This window comes from Eutrigla gurnardus (genome assembly GCF_963514095.1).
Source record: "Eutrigla gurnardus genome assembly, chromosome: 5".
Classification (NCBI taxonomy): Eukaryota; Metazoa; Chordata; class Actinopteri; order Perciformes; family Triglidae; genus Eutrigla; species Eutrigla gurnardus.
In genome coordinates this window covers 27,868,322-27,890,239 of record NC_139919.1, presented here as the reverse complement: position 1 = coordinate 27,890,239, position 21,918 = coordinate 27,868,322, and the positions used below count along the sequence as shown (strand labels likewise).

The following is a 21,918-nucleotide window of genomic DNA, read 5'->3' as shown; positions in this document are numbered from 1 at the left end:
GACCAGGACCAGGCTAATAGTCAAGGGGAACATCGCCATGGCAACGTCGGTCAGTCTTATTTAAACCTCCTCCATGAAACAGAATGACTTTCTGAAAATTAGCCTGGTTTTACTATTAATCTTGCTTTACAAAACACCCCGCTGGGCCGACTGCACACACTGTGCTTTGCTTTCAAAATGTCAAATAAAATACAAAATAAAAGCAGCCGAGCACAGGGAAGCGTGTGCCACGCTATTTACGAAACTGCAAACGACTGTATTACATTTGCCTCATTGTTCATGACGGTGCACAAACAGCTGTTATGCCGGCGTACGCCGGCAGTGTGTCGGCTCACCTCTGTCGCCGGCGTGTGTGTTTTCAGGGTTGAGTGTGTCCAGCAGGTGGATGGAGCTGGTGGGTCTGGTTTTGCTGCGGTCCTCCTGTTGATGGTCCGCCGAGCTCACTCCGTTCTCGTACAGCTGGCTCTCACCGTGCCGCAGATGCCAGGTCAGACCTAACAGGTGGACCGCTACACACACACACACACACACACACACACACACACACACACACACACACACACACACACACAAAAGCGGATAAAAACATCATTATTCAAGAAGGGTGTGTCTGCATCTCCTTTAATGCTCATCTCGGAGTTTTCACTCAATTTATGTGCACATTATTGCCCGGCAAAGACGGTGGACAATTAGCAAATAAACAGAACACACGCGCACATCAACTCTAACACACACACGGTCCGTCTACGCACGTAAACATGCGTACATGAACACAAAACGTGGCAGGGGTGGGCAATTAAGGCAGATCTTCAGAGCCTGAGCCCAGGGCTGGTATTAAAGCGCTAACACAGTCTTTTATGCATGACTAATGATGCTTTGAAAGCTGCTGCCGATTCACAATCCATATGGGCCTTTTAAACAACAAAGGGTATGGGAGGATGGGAGGATACTGGATTTCCCCTCCCACTCATAAAACTGTTTACTAGGACAACAATCCGGCATGCTGTTAAATAAAAAAACAACTAACACCTGGCCATTAAGGAAATTAATTAGCGTCTTGCAAAGGCTGTCAATAAAATGTGTAGTAAAACATTCACCTTCCCTCTGACCAATCACCGGGTCCCATTCATGTGAGATTGTACTCCAACACTCCTTTAGTTTTCCTACTTTAAAGATTCTAAAAAGTTAATGCCCCTTCGCTGATGTGAGGAGAACAAAGCAAATGAAATAAATCACTGCAGGTTTTTTCTCCTTTGACACATTCGGCACATCAAACAAAAGCAAAGCCTCAAATCACAAAGTTACTATGCGCTGGTGGCAGTCGGAGGATGGCGGCTGAATGCAGATCAAGGTAAGGAACTTCTAACGACTTCAAACATCTTCACTGTCTGTCTTCCTGGCTGCTGATTGCCGACACCCAGAAGAAGGCACTTGACTCGCACTCGCACAAAATGGCTGCTTAGAAAAACAAATTCACAATTACACGGCGTGACCAACACAATCACACAGGTACGCCGCCGCCGCGCTCGCACAAGCGCATGAACGGACCCCGCCTAGCTTCATGCATGCATATGTGCAGGCATGCGTGCTCACACCTACGCGCTCGCCCACACTCCATCCCCAACTGATGAGGAACACCTAATTAAAACTCGACACAGTTCAAAGCCATTGGCAGTCAGTTTACGTTGCAGAAGCACCAGGAGAGAGAGAGAGTGGGAAAAAAGAAGAACCATTTGCTCTGAAAAGCAAATCTATGATGAGCTCTGAGAGTTGAAGCCAATTTGGTCCCACGCTTCACTCTGGCATCTATGGGGATGAGCAAATTCATACATTTCAACTTCTGACTGGCCTCGGCCACTGTTGGTTTAGCTATCTACTCGTGCACAATATGAGCCCCTCTAAGCAGAACACTGACGATTACTAGGGCCACGAGGGAGACGTCATGCATCATTTAGTTCAGACTAATTGAACTGTCAGCCTGTGACGAGACCAGACATGGATACGCACAGATTCTTCACATCAGTGTGAAGTTTCCTTTACCCGACCCATTCACTGCAGTTTTCCTTATTTTCATTTGAAAGGGATGCAGTGTGAGGGGATTTTCTCATTAACACATTGCTGTGAAATTAGTTGTGATGACTCATTTTGACGAATAAAAAAAAGAAAAAGAAACAAATGTGTGACAAACAGTAACCCAAGTGATCTGCCTTGTACATTCAATTTCATGGGTTTAGTCTCTCCGGCAAAGTCCCTTCTGGTTGTCTGGTACTGTAAGTACTCCATCTTTAGCAGACAGGTGGGAGAAAAAGCAGGCTAGTGGAGAGAAACGCACGGAAAAACATGTCCAAGTCTGACTCCCATTTTTGTTCAACAATGATGGATTTAGAGAAAATCCAGCAGAGATCCTCTTAAAAACTACAGTCCATTATCATCCCCCTTCTATTAGATTTGGAAAAGTGCCCTAAGTACAGTGCAGATCTGCACCAGGCGCGTCCGCTACAACCACTGCTGTACTGTTTTATTGAACGAATACAGTCCACCGTCTTAGACCTCAAGCTTGTTTTTCACTCCCAACGTCTCACGCAACACTCTCATTTTGATCTATGCGGCTGTCTGCACCAGCGTCTCAGCTGCATCTCACGTCACCGCGACCTGAAGTCTATTCTTTTTACGTCAATACACTGGTAATTCAAGGTTTATGACCAATAAAAAACAAACAAACACTGATTTAATATATCTATCTACAGTGTGCTGCTCTCCAGTTTGTTATTTCCACAGACTTTGCCTTCGCTTTGGGAACACAGCAGCTGGTAGGTGAGACACCAGGGCTGCGTACTGATTTCCTGAATGGATTCGTTTCCGATTCATGACGACTCGATTCGCTTTGATATCTATTAATTTAGAGATTCAGATTTTCACGGAAGCGGAAATTGTAACTGAAATTGTACAAAAATGGAGCTCTCCAACCTGATGCATTATTAAAAATATGAGTGTTTAGATTAAAAATGTACTTTCAGGGTCAGGTTCAACATTCAGAACAAAATGAAAAAAGATATGATAATTCATCTGTCTGAGGAGAAGACAGGAACCTGTTGCTACGCTCACATGCTAATTCATGTTCCATGGAGCTAAGATCATTTGCATCAGTGTTTATGCAACAATATATCAGAAATAATAAGCTTACCTAGGCAGGTAAATCTATACAGGAACAATTCTCCTGATTCCTAGAGCAGAGCCATTCAACTATGTTGTTCAGGGGCCACATTTTCAGAAAGCTAGGGGACCGGGGGTCGGACCATTCCCCCGGACCCACACGAACCCATTCTAGCCTCATTCATTTGTGTTTATTGGGTACATTTTCTGACATTCACTCCAGATACAGATAAAGCTCCATGTGCCTCACCCAGGGCACACTCACACTGGTTATTTTTTGAATGAGGGACCAGATATGAAGGATACTGAAAAAAATATTGTAATTTAAAATACATTTCCTGCAATTCTACACCACCTAAAGTGTTGATGGATTAGATTGAGGGTACTATAAAAACCAAATATGCATCACGAATGGACAGTGATAGACAGAAAGTTTCTGAGCGACAGAGACAGAGAGCATGCACGTAACCATAGTAACTCACCGCCGCTCATGTGAGTGGAAAGCTAGAGATGCCAACTGAGATTACCCTGATCAGCATGCGTTGGAATAAATTACAACATAATAGATTTGTGGATTTAGAGTGCTGCTCCAACTCGTCTGTCCATGTGGTACAGTTCAATTTACCATCCATGCGTTGGATCATACGTCATCAGTTATGCATTTGTATGTCGCTGCGTGATAATATTAAGGATTTATTGTGGAAAATGCCTGTTGTATTTCAGGGTTTTTGTAAACAGAAATTATCAGCTGACTGCTCGACCTTGATTGGCGGGATGGAGTTGGCCCCGCGGATAGCCAGTTGAGCAAGCCTGCCTTCGACGAAACTAGATCCCAAACTTAGTGGATGAGTCTAGTAGAACAGACACACACACACACACCCTAACACATAGGCATACCCCTAGCGGAGCTAATTAAACATGAAATATAGTGTTGCACCTGTGAACGTAGGTTTGTATGCATTACCACTGTTTGTTCTGCATTATATAACGCAGCGCAGTAAAACTACCTATCATTGTTTCATAAATCAGCGGGGCGAGTGCTCAGTGACGGTCGTCAAGTTATTCCTAAACTGATAGATTTAGCATTTCCGCCATTCACTCCCTCATGCTACGGTTCTCTCTCATCCGGTTTTTCTATTCTCCCCGTGTTCTGCGGCACTCCCCCACACCTACGTTAGCCAAGTGTCGGCCACTCCAGTAATGACTCTGCAGCGACAGTCCTCAGTTCCCCTCCTCGGCACTCCATCCCTCCTCAAAAGGCCCTCAGACTCTACTTCCCCTGCTCCTGCTCATCAGCCTCTCTCTCCCCGTCTCTTTTAGCTCTCTTGTTTTATGGCTGTTGACCTTTCGCCAGAACACTTAGCATCTAGGGCCACGGAGCACACACACACACACACACACACACACGCACACACACACTGGAGTGAGGAGGGATAAGGACCTGGTAACTTGATGAGGAGAGGATGGTGTTGGAGAGTGCAGAGTTTGCGTGTATCCTCTTGTACTTTTGATGAGCTGATGTCCTCACAGCAATATTAAGAGCAGCGATGGCAAGTTTGTTTTTTCTTCACTTGACCAGTTTAATTCTAGGTACTTAAAAAACTGAGTACTCAGGGTGCCACAGGCAAGGGCAGGACTAGGGCTTAAATTTGGGGATGCAGGTTTTTTTTTTTATGTCCAGGATTCAGTAACAGAGAGTCTCATTCAATTGATGGAGGTAGCTGGTAGTTGGAACTGTTCCAAGGCTTGGATGGGCGTAAACTACATTATACAAAAGTAAAGGATACTTATTCAGAGGTGGAAAGATAGCTCAGATGTCATGAAGATATACTGAAGTAAGAATTTCCTGAAAAAACTGGTGACTTAAAAGTTAAATGAGTAACTGACCTTGTACACACTATTGTCAAAAGTATTCACTCTCCCATCCAAATAATTTATACCAGCTGTTCCAATCACTTCCATGTCCACAGGTGTATAAAAGCAGCACCTAGGCATGCAGACTGTTTCTACAAACATTTGTGGTGGAATGGGTCGCTCTCAGGAGCTCAGTGAACTCCAGCGTGGTACTGTGATAGGATGCCACCTGTGCAACAAGTCCAGGCCTGACATGTCCTCACTTCTAAATATTCCACAGTCAACTGTCAGTGGGATTAGAACAAAGTGGAAGCGATTGGGAACGACAGGAACTCAGCCTAGAAGTGTTAGACAACGTAAAATGACGGGGCGGGGTCAGCGGATGCTGAGGCACACAGTGCACAGAGGTCACCAACTTTCTGCAGAGTTCCAAACCAAACTTCATGTGGCCTTCAGATTAGCTCAAGAACAGCCTAGAGAGCTTCATGGAATGGGTTTCCATGGCGATCAGCTGCATCCAAGCCGTACATCAGCAAGTGCAATGCAAAGCGTCGGATGCAGTGGGGTAAAGCACGGCGCCACTGGACTCTAGAGCAGTGGAGACGTTCTCTGGAGGGACGAATCACGCTTCTCCATCTGGCAATCTGATGGTGAGTCTGGGTTTGGTGGTTGCCAGGACAACGGTACTTGCCTGATTGCATTGTGCGACGTGTAAAGTTTGGTGGAGGGGGGATTATGGTGTGGGGGTGTTTTTCAGGAGCTGGGCGTGGCCCCTTAGTTCCAGTGAAAGGAACACTGAATGCTTCACCATACCAAGATGCGGGACAATTCCATGCTCCCAAAGTTGTTTGATTTTCACTTAATTTGAATAAAGGTTATTGTATAAAATATGCCCAAGTCAGTGAACGTTCAAAATGACGTAATAATAGATTTGTAGGACCCTGACCATAAAAATGACGATGAGAAAATATAATGCAACCATTGGCCAGAAAGGTAACTCATGTTTCCCAAAATGTCTTTAAATTAATATTATTTCACATTCTGGGTTCAAATTTGGATAAATGAGCAACATTGGCAACTATTTGCTACAGCTCCAATCTTTGCAACTGATTGGCTTTTTTTTGTCATGGTGGCTGAGGGATCATGGGTATTGTAAAATTTTAATTATGAAGGGAAAAAAAACTACCTAGGAAAGTGAATTATCCTGGAAACTGTATTTTTTTTGTTTTGTTTCTGGCCTGAAACATTTATTGAACAGATGATTGTTAAGAGAAGAAGGAAAGAAAGAGAGTAAAACTAACAAGTCCCCAGATGGGAGTCCAACTGGGACTTCATGGTTGTTACTTGTGTCTCAATCACTCAGTCATCAATGCGTCCGGCGTTTCTATGTTTGGGAACGTTCACATCATCATGAAAGAGTGAGAATGTATGCTTGTAGAACACACCTGCAGAACCAGCAGGTCTACTCGCTCCTTAACAATACTGTTTATAGGATATGACACATTTTTGATCCTTCTCATGGGGCACACAAAACACACACTCACACACGCTCACACAAACACAGCATGCAGTCAGTTATGTGATCAGCATGTGCTCAGCGTGAACGTTCACTTTCACTCTCTCTTCCCCCCCATGTCCCATCTATCCATCTCTTTCTCTCTTCCCTCCATCTTTCTCTCCCTGCGGTCTTGCAAAAAAAAAAAAAAAAAAATGCACAGAACCATCACGTTAGAGAGAGAGACTCCAAGTGAGTCCAGTCATTATAACGGCAGCAGCAGCGGCGGCAGCAGCAGAGGCGGCAGCACAATGGCGGCGGCGAGCAGCGGTGCAGCGAGCTAACAGGCCGAAGCCCTCGCACACATGAATCATTGATCAGTGTGACAGTGAGATGACTGCCAGAGGTAATAGGACGGCACAGCTGTGAGGGGGTTCAGTACTGTACCCTCGCTGTCGGCTACCCCGCCGAGATGTAGCGCGGTAGATGTGGCAGGCTGAAGAGAACGGCGCAGGGTGTGGGGGAGAGAGACTGATGCAGTTAAGTAGTCAGAGAAAGAAGTGCTTGATGTAGTTTTTTTTTCTTTTTCAGACTTACTTAAACTACCGTGGAGAGAAAGAAGAGAACAGAAGAATCCAAGCTGGTGGAAAACAGCCGAGATAACAACCTCTCCATTACGCCTCTTGTATGCAAACAGCTGGAAAGCAAAGGCGTAGGGATGCCATATCTTTATTGTGATTGCAATAAATGGCAACCCCGAACCGACTGAAATCTCTCCGGATAGGCAGGTTTCTACGAGGCAGGCTGTTTGGGCTGGTAAAAGCAGAGATAATGCTAGCTTGCAGTTGCTGCTGCACTTGCTGCCATTGTCGTTATTGTCAGGTATGTGTAGGTGTGTGTGTGTGTGTGTGTGTGTGTCTCCAGATTAGATATAAATGATTGTGGGCTCCAGTGATGATTAGGTTTCACACTCATATTGGGAGATAGAGAAAGAAAATGGTGTGTGTGTGTGTGTTTTTACATGCAGTTATCTCGTGTGTGTAACCGTGCCGGGTTGAGCTGTGGGACACAATGGGCGAGATTGACTGTGAATATACTGTCTTATCGATAGCTATTACAGCCAAGGTAGCACTGCAGTCAGTTAAAAATGATTTATCAATACACTCACACGAGCAGGAAACACACCCAGGCTTGATTGCCAACTCCCCCCCTTTTTTTCTTTTTCCCCCCACTCATACGCATAGCAAACCACCAACTACAATCCATCCGACAACCAAAGACTGCAGCTAGCTTTGCCCGGCAGCGAACGCTTTCAAGAGCATCAGTCATTCGATTTAGTGTGTAGTTTAGCATGTACAGTAAAGGCAATTTTTCTCAATCCAAGTTCTACATGGCTGTGTCAGCCCCGCAGCTAAGCCTCAACTTCTGAGGGATGGGGGGGTAGAAAGGCAGGGAAGGGGGGAAGAAGGGCAGAGGGAGATAAAAGACACGGGGAGGTGGAGAGAGAGAAAGAGAGAGAGGGGGTGAGAAAGGAAGGAGGGGAGAGACAAATGGGGAAAACAAGTGTGAAGGAGAGTGAAGGAGAGGGACTTCAGAGCCAATAAAACAAATCTGTGTCTAAGTCAACGTTAGAGTAGAGACTGAGAGCCTGGAGGTCTGCCTGCCCTCCCGCCTTCTCGCCTGTCGACCCTCGCTCCACTCTGACAGACAAGAGGTGCTAAAGTGTTTTTCTTACCCCCCCTCCCTCCACCAACCCCTTGAAAGCTACTAATACCGCTGTCATGACTGTTTAAGTGTGCATGCTTGTGTGCGCGAGTGTCTGACATTTGCGCGTGTGTGTGCGTCACTCCGCAACGACTCATCTGGCATAAACCTCGGGACTCAATGTGACCTCGCTAATCTGGAATGGGAAGTCCTGTTTGTGTAAAAAAAAATGACAGAAAGAGGGATAAAAGGAGAGAGCGGAGGTGGTGACACACTTCTTACATCTTGAATGATGAGATTTGCCGACACACATCCCCGACGTTTATTTACCAGTAAAAAACTCACTGTCACTGTCATCTGGTTAGTCACGGTAGCGAGAGCACGCCGCGTCCAAACAGATCACAGCTCTCTGCTTCACGCATTTCCCTGTTGTTCTTTCATTTCTAATCACGCCCACTCTCCCTTTCTGTCAAAAGTACCCCCCCTTACACTCTCCACCCGTCTGTCTCCCACTCGCTGTCTTACTGATCTGGTCCTTTTCTGAAAGCTGAGTCACGTTTCAACAGACAGAATAGTGTTAAACGAGCAGGGGAGCTCCGCCATGTTAGACTCCCCCCTCCGGCAGTCACCGTCGACCGCTGAGAGCTCAAACGCTGCAGAAACGCAGCGACTCACTACCGTCGTTCAGTCACATACAGTTCCCTGTGTGTTTGTGCGTGGGAGTGTCTCTGCATTTGTGGAGTCGCAAAGAGGGAAGAAAAGGAATAATAATTAAAAAGAGAAAACAGAGTGTGTGTTGTCGTGCACGTCCGTGTGCATGTGTGCCAGCATGTACTTGTCTGCTGAACTATCGGAGTTATTGAGGCTATTTCATGGCAGCCTCTCTGACCTTCCGGAGACGTATTACCAAAGGGCTCTCTCGCTATTCAGAGCTTTCTGACCAGAGCCTGTCTAGCCATTTAAAGCAATTTTAGCAAAGGCTCCTGTAGCTGTTAGAGTAGTTTTAGCAAAGGCCAGCGGGTTTCTTAGAGCTGATTCAGACGACCAAAATAGAGGACTGAAAACAAAGAAACTGGACCAATCAATACAGACACCAATGAGGCATGAAGCAGCTGGCTGAAAGAAGCTGGGGGTGAAGAGCACACGCACACAAGGACACACAATCCTAATCACAAAAACACGCACGCACTTGCTTACACACACACATTTAAACTCGCACGTACCTGTAAGGCTCACTGGGGTTTTAGTGATGCTTTTTTGTTGTTGCAAGATTTAATTTGAGCAGTTTTTCACCTAAAAGTTCTGTCCTTGTCCACTAAAAATATGTTTTCTTGTTGCTACAAGAACACTGAACAACACCACAGTTAGTGAAAGGAAAAATGACACCGATTTCCAAATTTAAATCCGGTGTAACGATTGAAATACATACCAATAACTTATCAAATCAATGAGCTTCCTTTTTTGAAATCTGAAAATAAAGAGCCTAAAGTATATCATCCATACACGCATATATTTTAGTGTAAAACACACACATCTGCACAAATACACACAGTTCACTCGAAGGTGAAAGCCGTCCTGGTGTGAGTCATTAGTATGGAACAGATTGAAAACATCTGTTGAGACAATGACAATAAAGCCAATACACAGTGCAGAACATGGCAGCATCGCTGTACCGTGATTGAGTCGCCGTGTGAGACAGCGTTTTTTTGTGTCCAACTGAACTGTGCGGAGCCAGTACACTCCTAATAGAAAGGAGGTTATCGTTTCCAGGCCCGACTGGAAACAAGTTGTAGCGGCCAATCTTACCCACTCAGCATTGCTGCTGAGAAGATAATTGGTTGCCAGTTGCCCTCCTTGACAGAGTTGCACAACGGAGAGGAATCTCCGGTGATCCCGGATAAACAAGCGACCACCTGTACAGAAACCTTGAGGGGGAACTTCATTAGGACCGGCCCACCTCAACGGCTTCATCCCGACGGCCATCACCAGGATCAGCCGCCCCTCTGACTCTACCTCTGTACACAATCAATGGCCTCCTGCCCACCACCTACTATCAGAACAGACTGCAATCCCCACTGTTACTGTTTACTCCACTCAGGTTATTATTATCTCAGGCTGTTCATCGCTGCAATTTTGCATTCATCACATTACGCTCTTTACCGCCCCCCTTATAGCCTCAGGAACTGATGTCAGAGAGTGTTCACAGATTCTCCCAAGCATTTTCACCCACTCAGTGCAAGCTATAACAAAAGTACAGTACAGTATATGCGTGAGACGGCCTGCAGATTGTGCCGTCTGATTGCACACGGGGCACAGCTCAGGCTGAATAAAAGTAGCAGATCTCCAGCAGAGTGAATCAGCACATTTGAGCTTTTCCAATTTACTATAGATTTGGACTATCCTTTTATTACGGGCATGTCTTTTCTTCCACATGGATTTGTTCAAAAGACTTTGCTTCTTTGTCCTTTTCGACGGTACACTAAAAATACCAGGCAGAGGAGTTTTTTTACGCCCCGTCTTTCTGCCGGGACACTTTCTTAATTACTTTGCACACAAAGACTGGATCTGAAACTTGTGAAAAAAATGATTTTGATTAAACATACAATACTACACTGTTCTATTTCCAATGCTGCTTTTTCAGAATAGCCTCAGCAGATGATGTCTGATTTTGCTGCCGGTGCCTTCAGCTAAAAAAAAAAACGTAAAGCTCTGCCTCTGCTGTAACAGCCGGTATTCATGTTTATCCACCTCTGTTCTGAAGGAAGTTTCATTACTGTAGTATGTGTGTTTACTAAAGCATTACAGTGACAGCCGGGAGCACTGGCGCTGAAGATGGAGAGAGCTAGTCGACTACATGGCAAGTGAGAAGCAGTGCTGCTGGATCACTACCAGCCTGAGACTACTGACAATGACAGTAGGGGTGAGGGCTCCAACAATATACACAAAAAATACATTTGTCTACAGTAAGAGATTTGGATGGATCATTTATACCACTGAAGCTCTCCACGATAGCTCCCTTTATGCGCCTCAGTCCAAGATTGTGCGTATTATTTTCAATCCGCTGTTTGATAAATACACAATATCTCTTGCTGTAGGCCCTTATCATAGCAGACTGGTCATTGTAGAAACGCAGTTACTAATAATAACATTATTGACGGCACCGTTCTATTCAAGCTTTCCATAAAGCCGAGACAGAGTGACAGTGAGCCTCCACGCACCAGGACCAGGTCCCTGGAACCGCAGCAGCTAAATCAATAATTTTACTGTCTGGAGCTGTGCTTTCCCTAAGTGATCCTATTAATTGATTGTGAGTCTAAATAACAAACTGAATCAAATAAATTCAACTCATATCTGAGACAGGATGTAGGCTTATTGTATTCCCTACAAAAAGGTCAACTACCTTAGAAAAATAGTCACGCATTTTATTTAACCTTTAGGTGTAACAGAGAATGCATCAAATTACAGAGGACCTGCTTCTGCCCTCTGTTACGGCTTCAAACTTTTTCTGACATTTATACAGAATAACGTGGACATTACATCTGATAACATGGGTTTTTGTGAACACCACTATAAAATTCAGCCTCCAACCATAATCTCCTGCTCTTCTTCACAATTTTGTCACTCGATTTTTTTAAAAACATTTCAGAGCCCTTGAGCAGTTTTATTTAAACAGCTAGCCTCTGCAACAAACCCATTTATTTCCAGTCCAATCTATTTTTCCTCAGGTAATTTCCTCAGTTAACAGCTCACCTGTCCACATAACCAGGCAGTAAACGTTTAAATGAAACATCAATCACTTGCCAGTCACAACTGTTTCCCTTATTCAATCAACACACACATAAACAACAACAACAAAAGAGTTTAGCTATAATCAGAAGTAATTTAATTCGTTTATTTTGCCCTATCTTCTGGTCTGGGTATCAAATTAACGGATGACAACAAAACGAACACACACAACTGCTAGCTTAAATTAAAGCAGAAGACAATAATTAGCTTAGCTAGTAACTCACCTTTCCTTTTACAGAAACGTTTCCACCCTTTTGCTTTTGGTTTCTCTCTTCTCTTTTGCTTGTTCCCGCTAACTAGCGGCCCCTAACCGTGGCTAACTGCAATGCGACACGGAAACCGTTATTGCTAGCTAATAAACAGGCTACGAAATACCGTACTAGCGCTGTCTAACGGCCGAACAGCAGCGCAGGTGCGGACTGAACCATTGCGTCCTATCGAGAGGGGGTGTAGCAGAGGGCGGAGCCTGTCTGAGCCGTCAACTGCGGGTCTGAAAAAAGTGAAGACAATGCGGAAGTGCTTGCATTCTCTCTACCGACCATCAATCACTTGATGTATTAACCTCTGTAAACACTGTAAACATAAATTATTTTCATTTAGTAAATTATGGTACCCTTTTAGAGAAAAATAGCCAATAAAGCAGCCTGCTTTAGGGCGTGGCTACCTTGTGATTGACAGGTGGCTACCACAGCTAGCTAACCATCCATAATGGTTACAGGAAATTAATAAAGTTGTCAATCATCTGGTGAGAGAAATATGCTGCTACTAAGCTGTGATAAGAGTGTTTGAATGAAATATTAAGTTGTTAATTTCCGTCAGTCTTGCAATCTATCACTATACTCATTTGACAGTTTCTCTCTCATCACAGTGTACATTTTTATTAGAAAAATAATGACTTCACCACTGCACCTTGATTTAAAATACTAGAGAAAATTAATGATTTGATTTATTACAATCACTGTACATAAAATCACAAAATATTATAAAATATATCAATTTAAAGTTGTGATAAACTAACATCTGCATAACTTTTAATCACAACCACAATAAGAAACAGATGAAAGTCAAAATGCCCTCGGAGGATCATTGTTTTCAAGTATTTAGCACGTTACATGTTTAATATTATCCTAAATCATTTGTCCACCTCAGAACGTTGAATAAATATTATTTTTTTTAAATCCATCATTGGCCGATAGCCAATAGTCGGCACACATGAGCACAGCGCGCCAGTGTTTACCTCTTGTGTGACTGTCAGCAGATGCAGCGGCTGAAAGAGCAACATGATAAAATGATTGTGTTTCCCATCGTGTTTCGTCTGAGCTGTCTGCATGCACACGCTTCAAATCTCACAAAAATGACACAACAGTAGCAGGTGGCGTATTTGATATTATTCTGCTTTGTTGCTACCTTCGGATTTCGCATTTTTTGTTGTTGCCTTTTTGCCCGGATGCTGCAGGTTTATTGTCTCCGAGCACAGAATTAAAGGAGACCTTGTGTAGTTCTGTGTAGCGTCAAGTAAAAAAAAGGAGTCTAATAATGATGCAGTGCAGATGCTTCGTCATACATATTGTTGTTAAATGTGAGTACATGTCGTTCTGGATGTGATGTATGTTTGGCATAATGTGCTACTGAGCTCCCAGCTGTAATCCTTCAACTCTTTAGTCGGGGTGGTCAACACCACCGAATGGAACAAGCACTTCCTTCATGATAAGCTATAATCAGCCTGGTGCTTTGAGACGCACCAGGCCGGCGAGGACGTTTGGAGGAGAAATCCAGATAAAGACGGAGCGACTTAACTCTGTTCTGGCGACTCAGCACATAGTTTGTAGGGCAGCAATAAAAAAAATAAAAAAAAATACTTGCTTCATAATTGATTAATCAAATATAATGTCTAAAAAAACGTCTTCTAATCTGCAAAAAGTGCTTGTTTTGTCCAACCAACACAGGAAAGCCAAAGCTGTTAAATCCACAATTACATAAAAGACACCTCATTGTCACACACAATTAAAAATAACAATTAATAATCAATCATTCGGTCAGTTAAACTTGAGCCAATTAATGAATGGACATCACATACACATTAAAACCCGAAACAATGAGCAGAATAATCAATTGGCGGGGGTCGACAAATATAATTGTTTTGATAATCAATTCATAATTTGTGTAAATGCCAAATATTTGCTTCAGCGGCTTCCAGAGTGGATGTGCTGTTTTTTTTTTATATATATATCTCGTAAACTACATATCTTTGGGAGGCATCCCAAAGATGGATTGGGTGGGCATAACCTCAGGCTCTGGATAACCGAATCACGAGGAAAACAAGCGAGCAAATTTATTGATAATGGGAATAATCATCTCTGCGACTCCGCTCAACATAATGCCTTCACCCGCGAGTTCAGCGGGGCGAGCACACTCCGTTTGACCCCTGTGAATAATGGCTAACTTTTAAGGCAGATGCTCTGAATTGCCGTCAAACTGTGAAAAGCAGATTTACCGAAAGGGATGGCGTGAAAGTAATGAACTTAAAGCCGCTAACGACTCATTTGGTTCTTTATAGAACCGCCAGGACCCCTGAAGCAGCACGTATTGCACAACAGAACTATAAAGAAGATCTTAGCTTAAAGTGAACACTGTCCTCACAGCTGCTTCCCCACAACAATTATTCACCACACGTCTTCTCCCCCCGCGCACATCTCCCGTTAATCCCTCGGTTTAAATATTGGATACGTCGTTATCTAGGCCCCGCCCCCTCCCTTCCCGTCCCTGTGCCTTTATTGTGGTTGCATTAAAAATAGTGGCACTCCGTGTCCCTGTGTTCAAGTGATGTGATCATTTGATTGCTTCTGACTCACTCGCGTCAGAAGCTTCTCCCTGTTGCCATAGTGACGATTACCTTTCATAGCAGACGCATCCCGCCCTCTCCTCATATTTGATTCAACAGCCACGGATGTTACTGTTTAAAACAGCAAGACATTCATTAATGCAGAACATACTCTAATTAGCTTCTTTTTTTTTTACATGATAGAGCAATAGTAGGTAGGTTTTTCTTTTCTTTCTTTTTTTTTTAATGGAGGCAGAACTTAAATGAGGCCTGGAATAGAAACCGAGTTTACTGGTAGCGTTGTCAGTAGCAATATTCCTCAAGATTACAGATGCGATCTTAATCTGTCCTCCATCTCTCCTTAAATGCCCCGCTCGCTCTCATAATGCCTGCTCCTTATATCTGATGGCCGTGTTGTGCTTAATAACAAGCTACGACTGCGGGAGGGAGGGGTACGTTGGGAGATAAACAAATTAACAAAGCTATTCACGGGCCCTGCAACACCAGGGGGTATGGGGAGGAGAGGAGAGAGGGCAGTAAAGAAAGAGAGGAGGCCTGCCTTAGCTAATCACAACAGGGGGCATACAGTGCGCCGCAATCACTTAGGCACAGCATTATCTCTGCAATCATGCATCCTCCTATTATTCTGCTAATTGGAAACCTTAATTTGAGACATAATATTATTGCGCCATTATTTGCTGGGTTATACTTTCATTAATAAACAAGTCACATATAAGTTGGATGATGAGCTCTAAAGGACTGGTAGTGATTTGAGGTGGGTTTTAAGAATCGGTCCCAAAGTGAAGAAAATGAGGATTTTGCTGCAGAATCATCAAAGTCAGAAGGTGAATTATTAAGGGGATGCATGAAGCGGTTCTGCTGGAAACCTGGACCTGGCTGGCTTCGTCAGGGGGGGTCACACCACACATCCACTTAGCATGTGAGATCTGTGGCGAGCTTCCGTGCCGAGCCTCGGATGTTTGCGGCGAGGAGTGTAAAAAAAAAAAAAAGTTTGGCTGAGCATCGTGAGAAGAGATGAAGACGCAGCCAAATGTAACAGCTGCGCTAAGATGATTTTTTTTCTCCAAGGAAGAAAAAGCATCTCCAGCATTCTGAAATGTTGGGCTTCGGCTTGGCACCGCTGTAAAGGGAAATGTCATTTTTTTTATTCATGTTGCAAATGTCTTAATTCAGTTCGAAGCGTCAGCGGCATCACGCTGACAGATAATACACACCAAAGTGACAAGTTGTGGCTGTTACTGCAAATACTCACATGTAAGTATTTGATTATCTACTAGAAAACAAAATAGGAAAAATACAGTTTCTTTGGCCCAAGATAAGCAATTATATTTACATATATTTAACTTACTGTCCTAAAAGACAAAGCAATGAAGCAAATGCTGATAATTAAGGAGTTGGAAATTAAAAATGTTAATCTAATCAAGTAGTTGACTAACAGTCTCAGCTTGACTTGCATGTGTTAAACATAATGTTAGACACATACAATAAGAAATCATGTTCAGCATGAAAATAACATTAAATAAGTAGAAATGAATAACTCCCCGGCCGAGTGCAGCGGAATAACCTTTGGTCGTGATTATATTTGGAATAAAGGGATAAGTCATTATCATATTATTAACACTTGCTTAAATATGATAATGAATTCAGCTCCTCATTATAATGTCTATGATAATAAGAATTAATATTCAATAAGAGCCGGATTTTAATGAGACAGACTCAAAATCAATAAAAATCAGCGTGGCTACTATTTGATGAAGATGAAAAAGGAGCAAAACTACTGGGGGAGAACTTTCTCTCTCTCTCTCTCTCTCTCTCTCTCTCTCTCTCTCTCTCTCTCTCTCTCTCATCCTGTGAGTGGCTGTTAATTAATTCGTTAAAATGACGGAATCATTATGTAATGAGGGAGCGTAATCGTCTGGTGGCCCGTGTCTCAACCTCCTCCCCCCAGACAAAGACATTAAGGCCATGACCACTTTAATCTCGCCATTTGAATATCTTTGATGTACGGGGCTAGCACAGGGCCGGGGCGCCGCTTACGTCCCCGGTACGGACTCGGGGCGCGGTTGCCATGGTGACGTCAACGCGGAGATCGATCATTGCCAAGGAGGAGCGGAGCGTGACACCAATTAAAAGGTGATGTCGTCCCCGAGTCATCACTCACACTCCTCACTAATGCACTAATTACCGGGGCCGGGACATTAATGGAATAGCATGGTTCAGCCTGGGGATTAATCTGCATGGATTCACCCAAATGTGCGCGTGTGATGTCTGTCTGTGTGTGTGTGTGTGTGTGTGTGTGTGTGTGTGTGTGTGTGTGCGTTCATGTGTGTGATTAATGCGACCCCCCGCCTGCGTCGCCGTGACCTTGAGCATCACCATAGGAGGGAAATGAACCAGGCCGGGTGGAGGGTTGGGTTATGTGCAGAGGGAAGACGACATGCTGAGGTCGGAGGTCGTGGTTGAACGGGTTGATCAGAGGGGATCGATGAAAAAATAAATAAAATAAAAAAATCTGATCTATTAAAGCACCGGAATGAATCGCTGAATTCGTATCACTCTTAAAAGCTGGACTTCATCTGCATTCATGAGAGGCTCAGCAAGGTGCTGCATTCATCAGCAGCTATCATGAATGCAGGAAGTAGTCAGATCCTTCACTCCAATACAATAAGTAATGAGACCTCAGCTTAAATCCAATGAGATAAAGTTAAGTATTAAAGAAATAAATACAAATGAACATTTAAAAAGAAGACAGACACAGACAATAAGGCCATAAAGTGGATGGATTAATATAATAACAAGGCTGGAAAAAGGCGGGGGAGTAATAAGGGTGTGTGTGTGTGTGTGTGTAGGTGTGTGAGCCAGACAGAAAAACAATGAATGAGTTAGTGCTCCCTGGATGAGTGTATTCATCACAGAATAATGACCAGGTTTTTAGTCCGGGACAGCTCATTTACAATGCAGACTCTCTCCTGCACCAGGATCACATCCAGAATACGGAACCTGCTGCTTTTAAAGGCGACTCCTTCAAAGTAAGTAGTTCAGCAGTCCTGGTTTTGATCCCTATTGATCGTCCCTTCTCTTCTGTGTGTTCTCCCTCTCTCTCTTTTTGTTTTGTTTTACCCTTTGAAGTCTGCAACATTGTGTGTGTAAAAAATCCCTGTTACAGTTTGTGTCTGTATTTTTTTATTTATTTTTTTTTTGTGAAATTTATTAGGCAGTGTCTTGACAATCGATCAATTTCCCTGGCCCCTCTAGCGATCTGTTTTTTTAAATTTTTTTAAATGTTGACTTTTTAAACTCAAATCAGAGCAAACCAAATCAAATCTTCCCGGCACGACCACAAAAGTTTGGCGGCGGATGTTTACTGGAACTCACCGATGACGTATGTGAGCAGCAGGGCGAGGGTGAGGGTGAGGAGCGACGCCGACAGCGCCGTGCACTTCCAGTTGCAGCAGCGGTGAGGCTTGTTGAAGGTAAACAGTGGTCTGGTCACGCTGCTGCGAGGGAGCGGCCGCGGCGGCGGGGAGTACACCGTCCCGGAGGTCAGAGGGTAACCCTGCCCCGCCCCCGACAGGAGGGCCGAGGAACCAGAGCCCTGCTTGAACAGGAAGTGTCTGTAGGAGGAACACAAGGAAGACATGAACGGACATTCGATAATCACCCACCTCCTTTAGTTACTGTTGCTATGCCTGTTAATCATATCAGAGAGACTTTATTGATCCCGGAGGGGGGGAGAGGGTTGTTAGTTCCACTTATACAAATAGGCCTATTATAGAGAAACTAATAGAGACGTTATAGGAAAAACAGAAATAAGAAATTAGTGTGCAAAATGTATGGTTTGATGACAAAATATAACAGCAATAAATGATAAATAATAGAAATAATAAATAGGCATGTAAAATGTGGTTTGTAGTATAATATGTAACAACAATAAATATGTAAAAATACTACATACATTATAAAACAATGGTGTAAATAACATTAATTCTGGGAAAATGTGATCGATGACACAGTGTTTAAGATGCAGGAAAAGTATAAATAAGAATGTTTCTTCTTCGTCTTATTGCCATGGTAAATATATGATAATATATAATATGTAAGTATTGTGCAGTTGAATTATTGCACTTATTTATTTAAATAAATAAGTAAATAATGGGGTTATAGGTGCTGACAGGTGGTGGAATAAGTCCAAGGGGCCAGTCTATTGCCTGGGAGGGTCAGAGGGAGACTTTATGGCCACCAGCACATGGATGTATGACGACAACTGAATTTATTCCTGGTTGAAAGTTGCTTCAGATTCACCACACAGACAGAGGCGTGACCTGAAACTGTTGACTTTTATCCTACTTTGTCAGTTCATCCTATTAGAGATGTGTGTGAAATTGTCACATTTTGGCATAATAATTCTTGAGTCGTGTTGTTTTGTGAGGTCATGGTGACTTTTCACCAAAACCTCATCATTGAGTCCACGTGGATACTCTGTGCCAAAATGTGAAGAAATTAGCTTGAGGCCTTTTCCAAACAGATATGGCTCTCACTAGAATGGGCCGGATGTGAGGTCGCAGCGACCTTGACCTTTTGAGCAACACATTGTAAACCACATCCTTGAGGTTTAAGCTCGGAGACTTTCCCTCCAGGCGATCCAGAGATATTAAGTCCAGGACACGGCCGTCGCCTCCGGATGTAAAACACCAAACATCCAAATGTTTTTGGGCGAGTGGAAGAATCTGAAACTTCCAGCCGGTAAGCTGTTCTTACTCCTCAGGGAGGGGGGGCAGAGTGAAAGGACAATTAATTGCTGTGTGTAATCTTATGAGGAGGAATCCGCCTCCGCATTGTGTGCACCACAATCTACCTGCCACCTCCGGGGGCCGCGCTTCTGTCCTATTAAGTAGATTATAATGTAAATTCTAAAACAATATCTACTGTAGGACAGCGGTTCATCGCCTCGCCAATTAGCTTAGCGCGGCGCGGACATCCTCTTTTCTCGGTTATCTGGTATCTTATTCTGACTCTATTTATAATAATCGGCACTCGGTGGGAATTCAGCCTCGCTCTGAAGCACGCCTGACTGAAACTCATTTAACGGGCCCCCAAGGTGAGAGGTTTTTTTAGAGGAGACCCCGCTCCTGCTGAACTCTCTGAATGACGCATTTATACCGGGCTCAGGGCTCAAACAGACACTCAGGACAGACTGTTCCACTTTACCCCCCCCTCCAGTCCTCTTAAAAACTCACCTGTTGATAAAAAAAAGAAATAAAAAAGCTCTCAGTACCATCTAGGACTGTGTAATTCAGTTAAGCCACATGTTTGTCTGCATTTGTGTGCTTTTAATCTAAGTGGTCTCTTAAACTTGCAAAGTAATGCATCATCAAAGATTAATCCAGAAAGCTAAAAAAAAAAAAAAAAAACGAGGAAGCAAAGTCGGCGAAGAAAATCCCCTAAGCGCTGCGACTTCACTCGCAATTTATATTACGTTCCGCCGTAAATTCCTACTTTTTTTCCCCGAGTTGAGCAATATATGTGACAAATGCAAAAGCGCCGGACATTATTCACCGTAAGCGCACCGTGACCGGTTAAACAATAGCAAACAACAGATAAGGTATTAGCCACAGGATATGAAGCGATAAGCTCTCATCCGGTCCGACTCCCTCGTCAGGAGGAAGAAGAAGAAACCCCAAAAGTGTGACGAGCAGCTACTGTAATGCAGAGCAGCAGCGATATGAAAGAGAATGAAAGACGGGGCCTGGCAGCCAGGGATCAACGACTTACCTATTCCTTTTTTTTGACTCATCAAAGCGACTACTTAAGTCACACAGCTGTATTAGTTAAACGAAGATGAGCTTCATTTTTCATTATGAAAAGGAAGCGTGTTAGATGGCGGGCGATGATAGGAGAGTAAGCTGAAGGGCAATTCATCTGGGTGGCGTTTCATCTTTTATTGCGTTTTATGGATAACGGAGGGCAAAAGGGGGTTGGAGGGCGTCAGACGAGGAAGCTGAAACATTGAGGTTCGGGAAATTATGCAATTTTTGTAAAGAAAAAAAAAGAAGGGGGGATCTGGGCTGGCAATTATAAGCAGCTGCAGCTTGTTCTGGCCATATTGACTTCCATCACACAAAAATGGAACAAAGAAGCGAAGGCTAATTTGGAGAAAACGCAGCAAAAAAGCAGATGTGATTCATTGTTTACTTCTCTCTGCAATGTGTGTGTGTGTGTGTGTGTGTGTGTGTGTGTGTGTGTGTGTGTTCATAAAAAACATCCTGGAGCTCCTGGAGTTCTCAGACAGGCAATGATTGCCCCGGGTTAGCGCCTGCTCTCCGAGGGTTTATACCGGCTTGCCAGCTTGATGTGTCGAGGCGGACGCGAGCGTTATTCTATCCGTGCGAGGCGAAGGGTGCGAGGTCACAGGCCGCCAGTCTCTGAAGGGCCCTCGGAGGACAGGCCATTAACGTGGCGGGGGCCAGACAGCACACTGACACGGCGGCGGCGGTGGCGCCGGACACGAGGCCGCATCCGCCCCACGCAGCGCCCCAATTGCCCCCTCATACACGCCGAAAACACATCCATCTTCCCGGTGTCATTTAGCCTCACATCCAGCCGGGGGGAAGATGGATTTTTACTTTAAAACAAGGAGTCAAATATTCCGCCGGCGCGGGGGGGGGGGAGAGTTTTTTTTCAGGATGGGGTTCCAGAAATGAGTTTCAGGTATGGTGATGCATGACGGGATAGCGCAGATCGCAGCACTTGTGTCACGCAGATTACAGGAAAAATGATTGAAACGTCACGATTTGCATAAGAAACTGGTGAAATGATCTGAAGGTGAGGCGAGACAAGGTTATTTATGTGGGGTTTTTCCACACATAGAGGCACTTTGAAGCACTCTACATCGGGCTAAAACACACATAAAGCAAGATTGGAAAAAAATAGAGTGAAATACAGAAAAAAAAACTGACAAAAAGAAGGACGAGGGAACATTTTCAGTGCTTTAAAAACATCTCACAACCAATTTCTTTTGTATTCAAATATTTTTAGATCTCAATAATTGACTTTAAGTGGCAGTCCGTATTATTTTCATCTATTT

At 43.9% G+C, this 21,918-nt stretch overlaps 1 protein-coding gene across 1 annotated transcript in view; it reads right to left on the bottom strand.

Moving 5' to 3' along the window:
• tenm1 (teneurin transmembrane protein 1) overlaps positions 1 to 21,918 on the bottom strand; it is a 151,882-nt gene that overhangs the window by 87,800 nt on the left and 42,164 nt on the right. Inside the window, exons 4-5 of the mRNA XM_084010195.1 lie at positions 18,210 to 18,448; positions 336 to 509 (exon numbers count right to left, since the gene is read on the bottom strand). Of these exons, the coding sequence (XP_083866321.1) occupies positions 336 to 509; positions 18,210 to 18,448 (413 nt within the window). The remainder of the gene's footprint in view (positions 1 to 335; positions 510 to 18,209; positions 18,449 to 21,918) is intronic.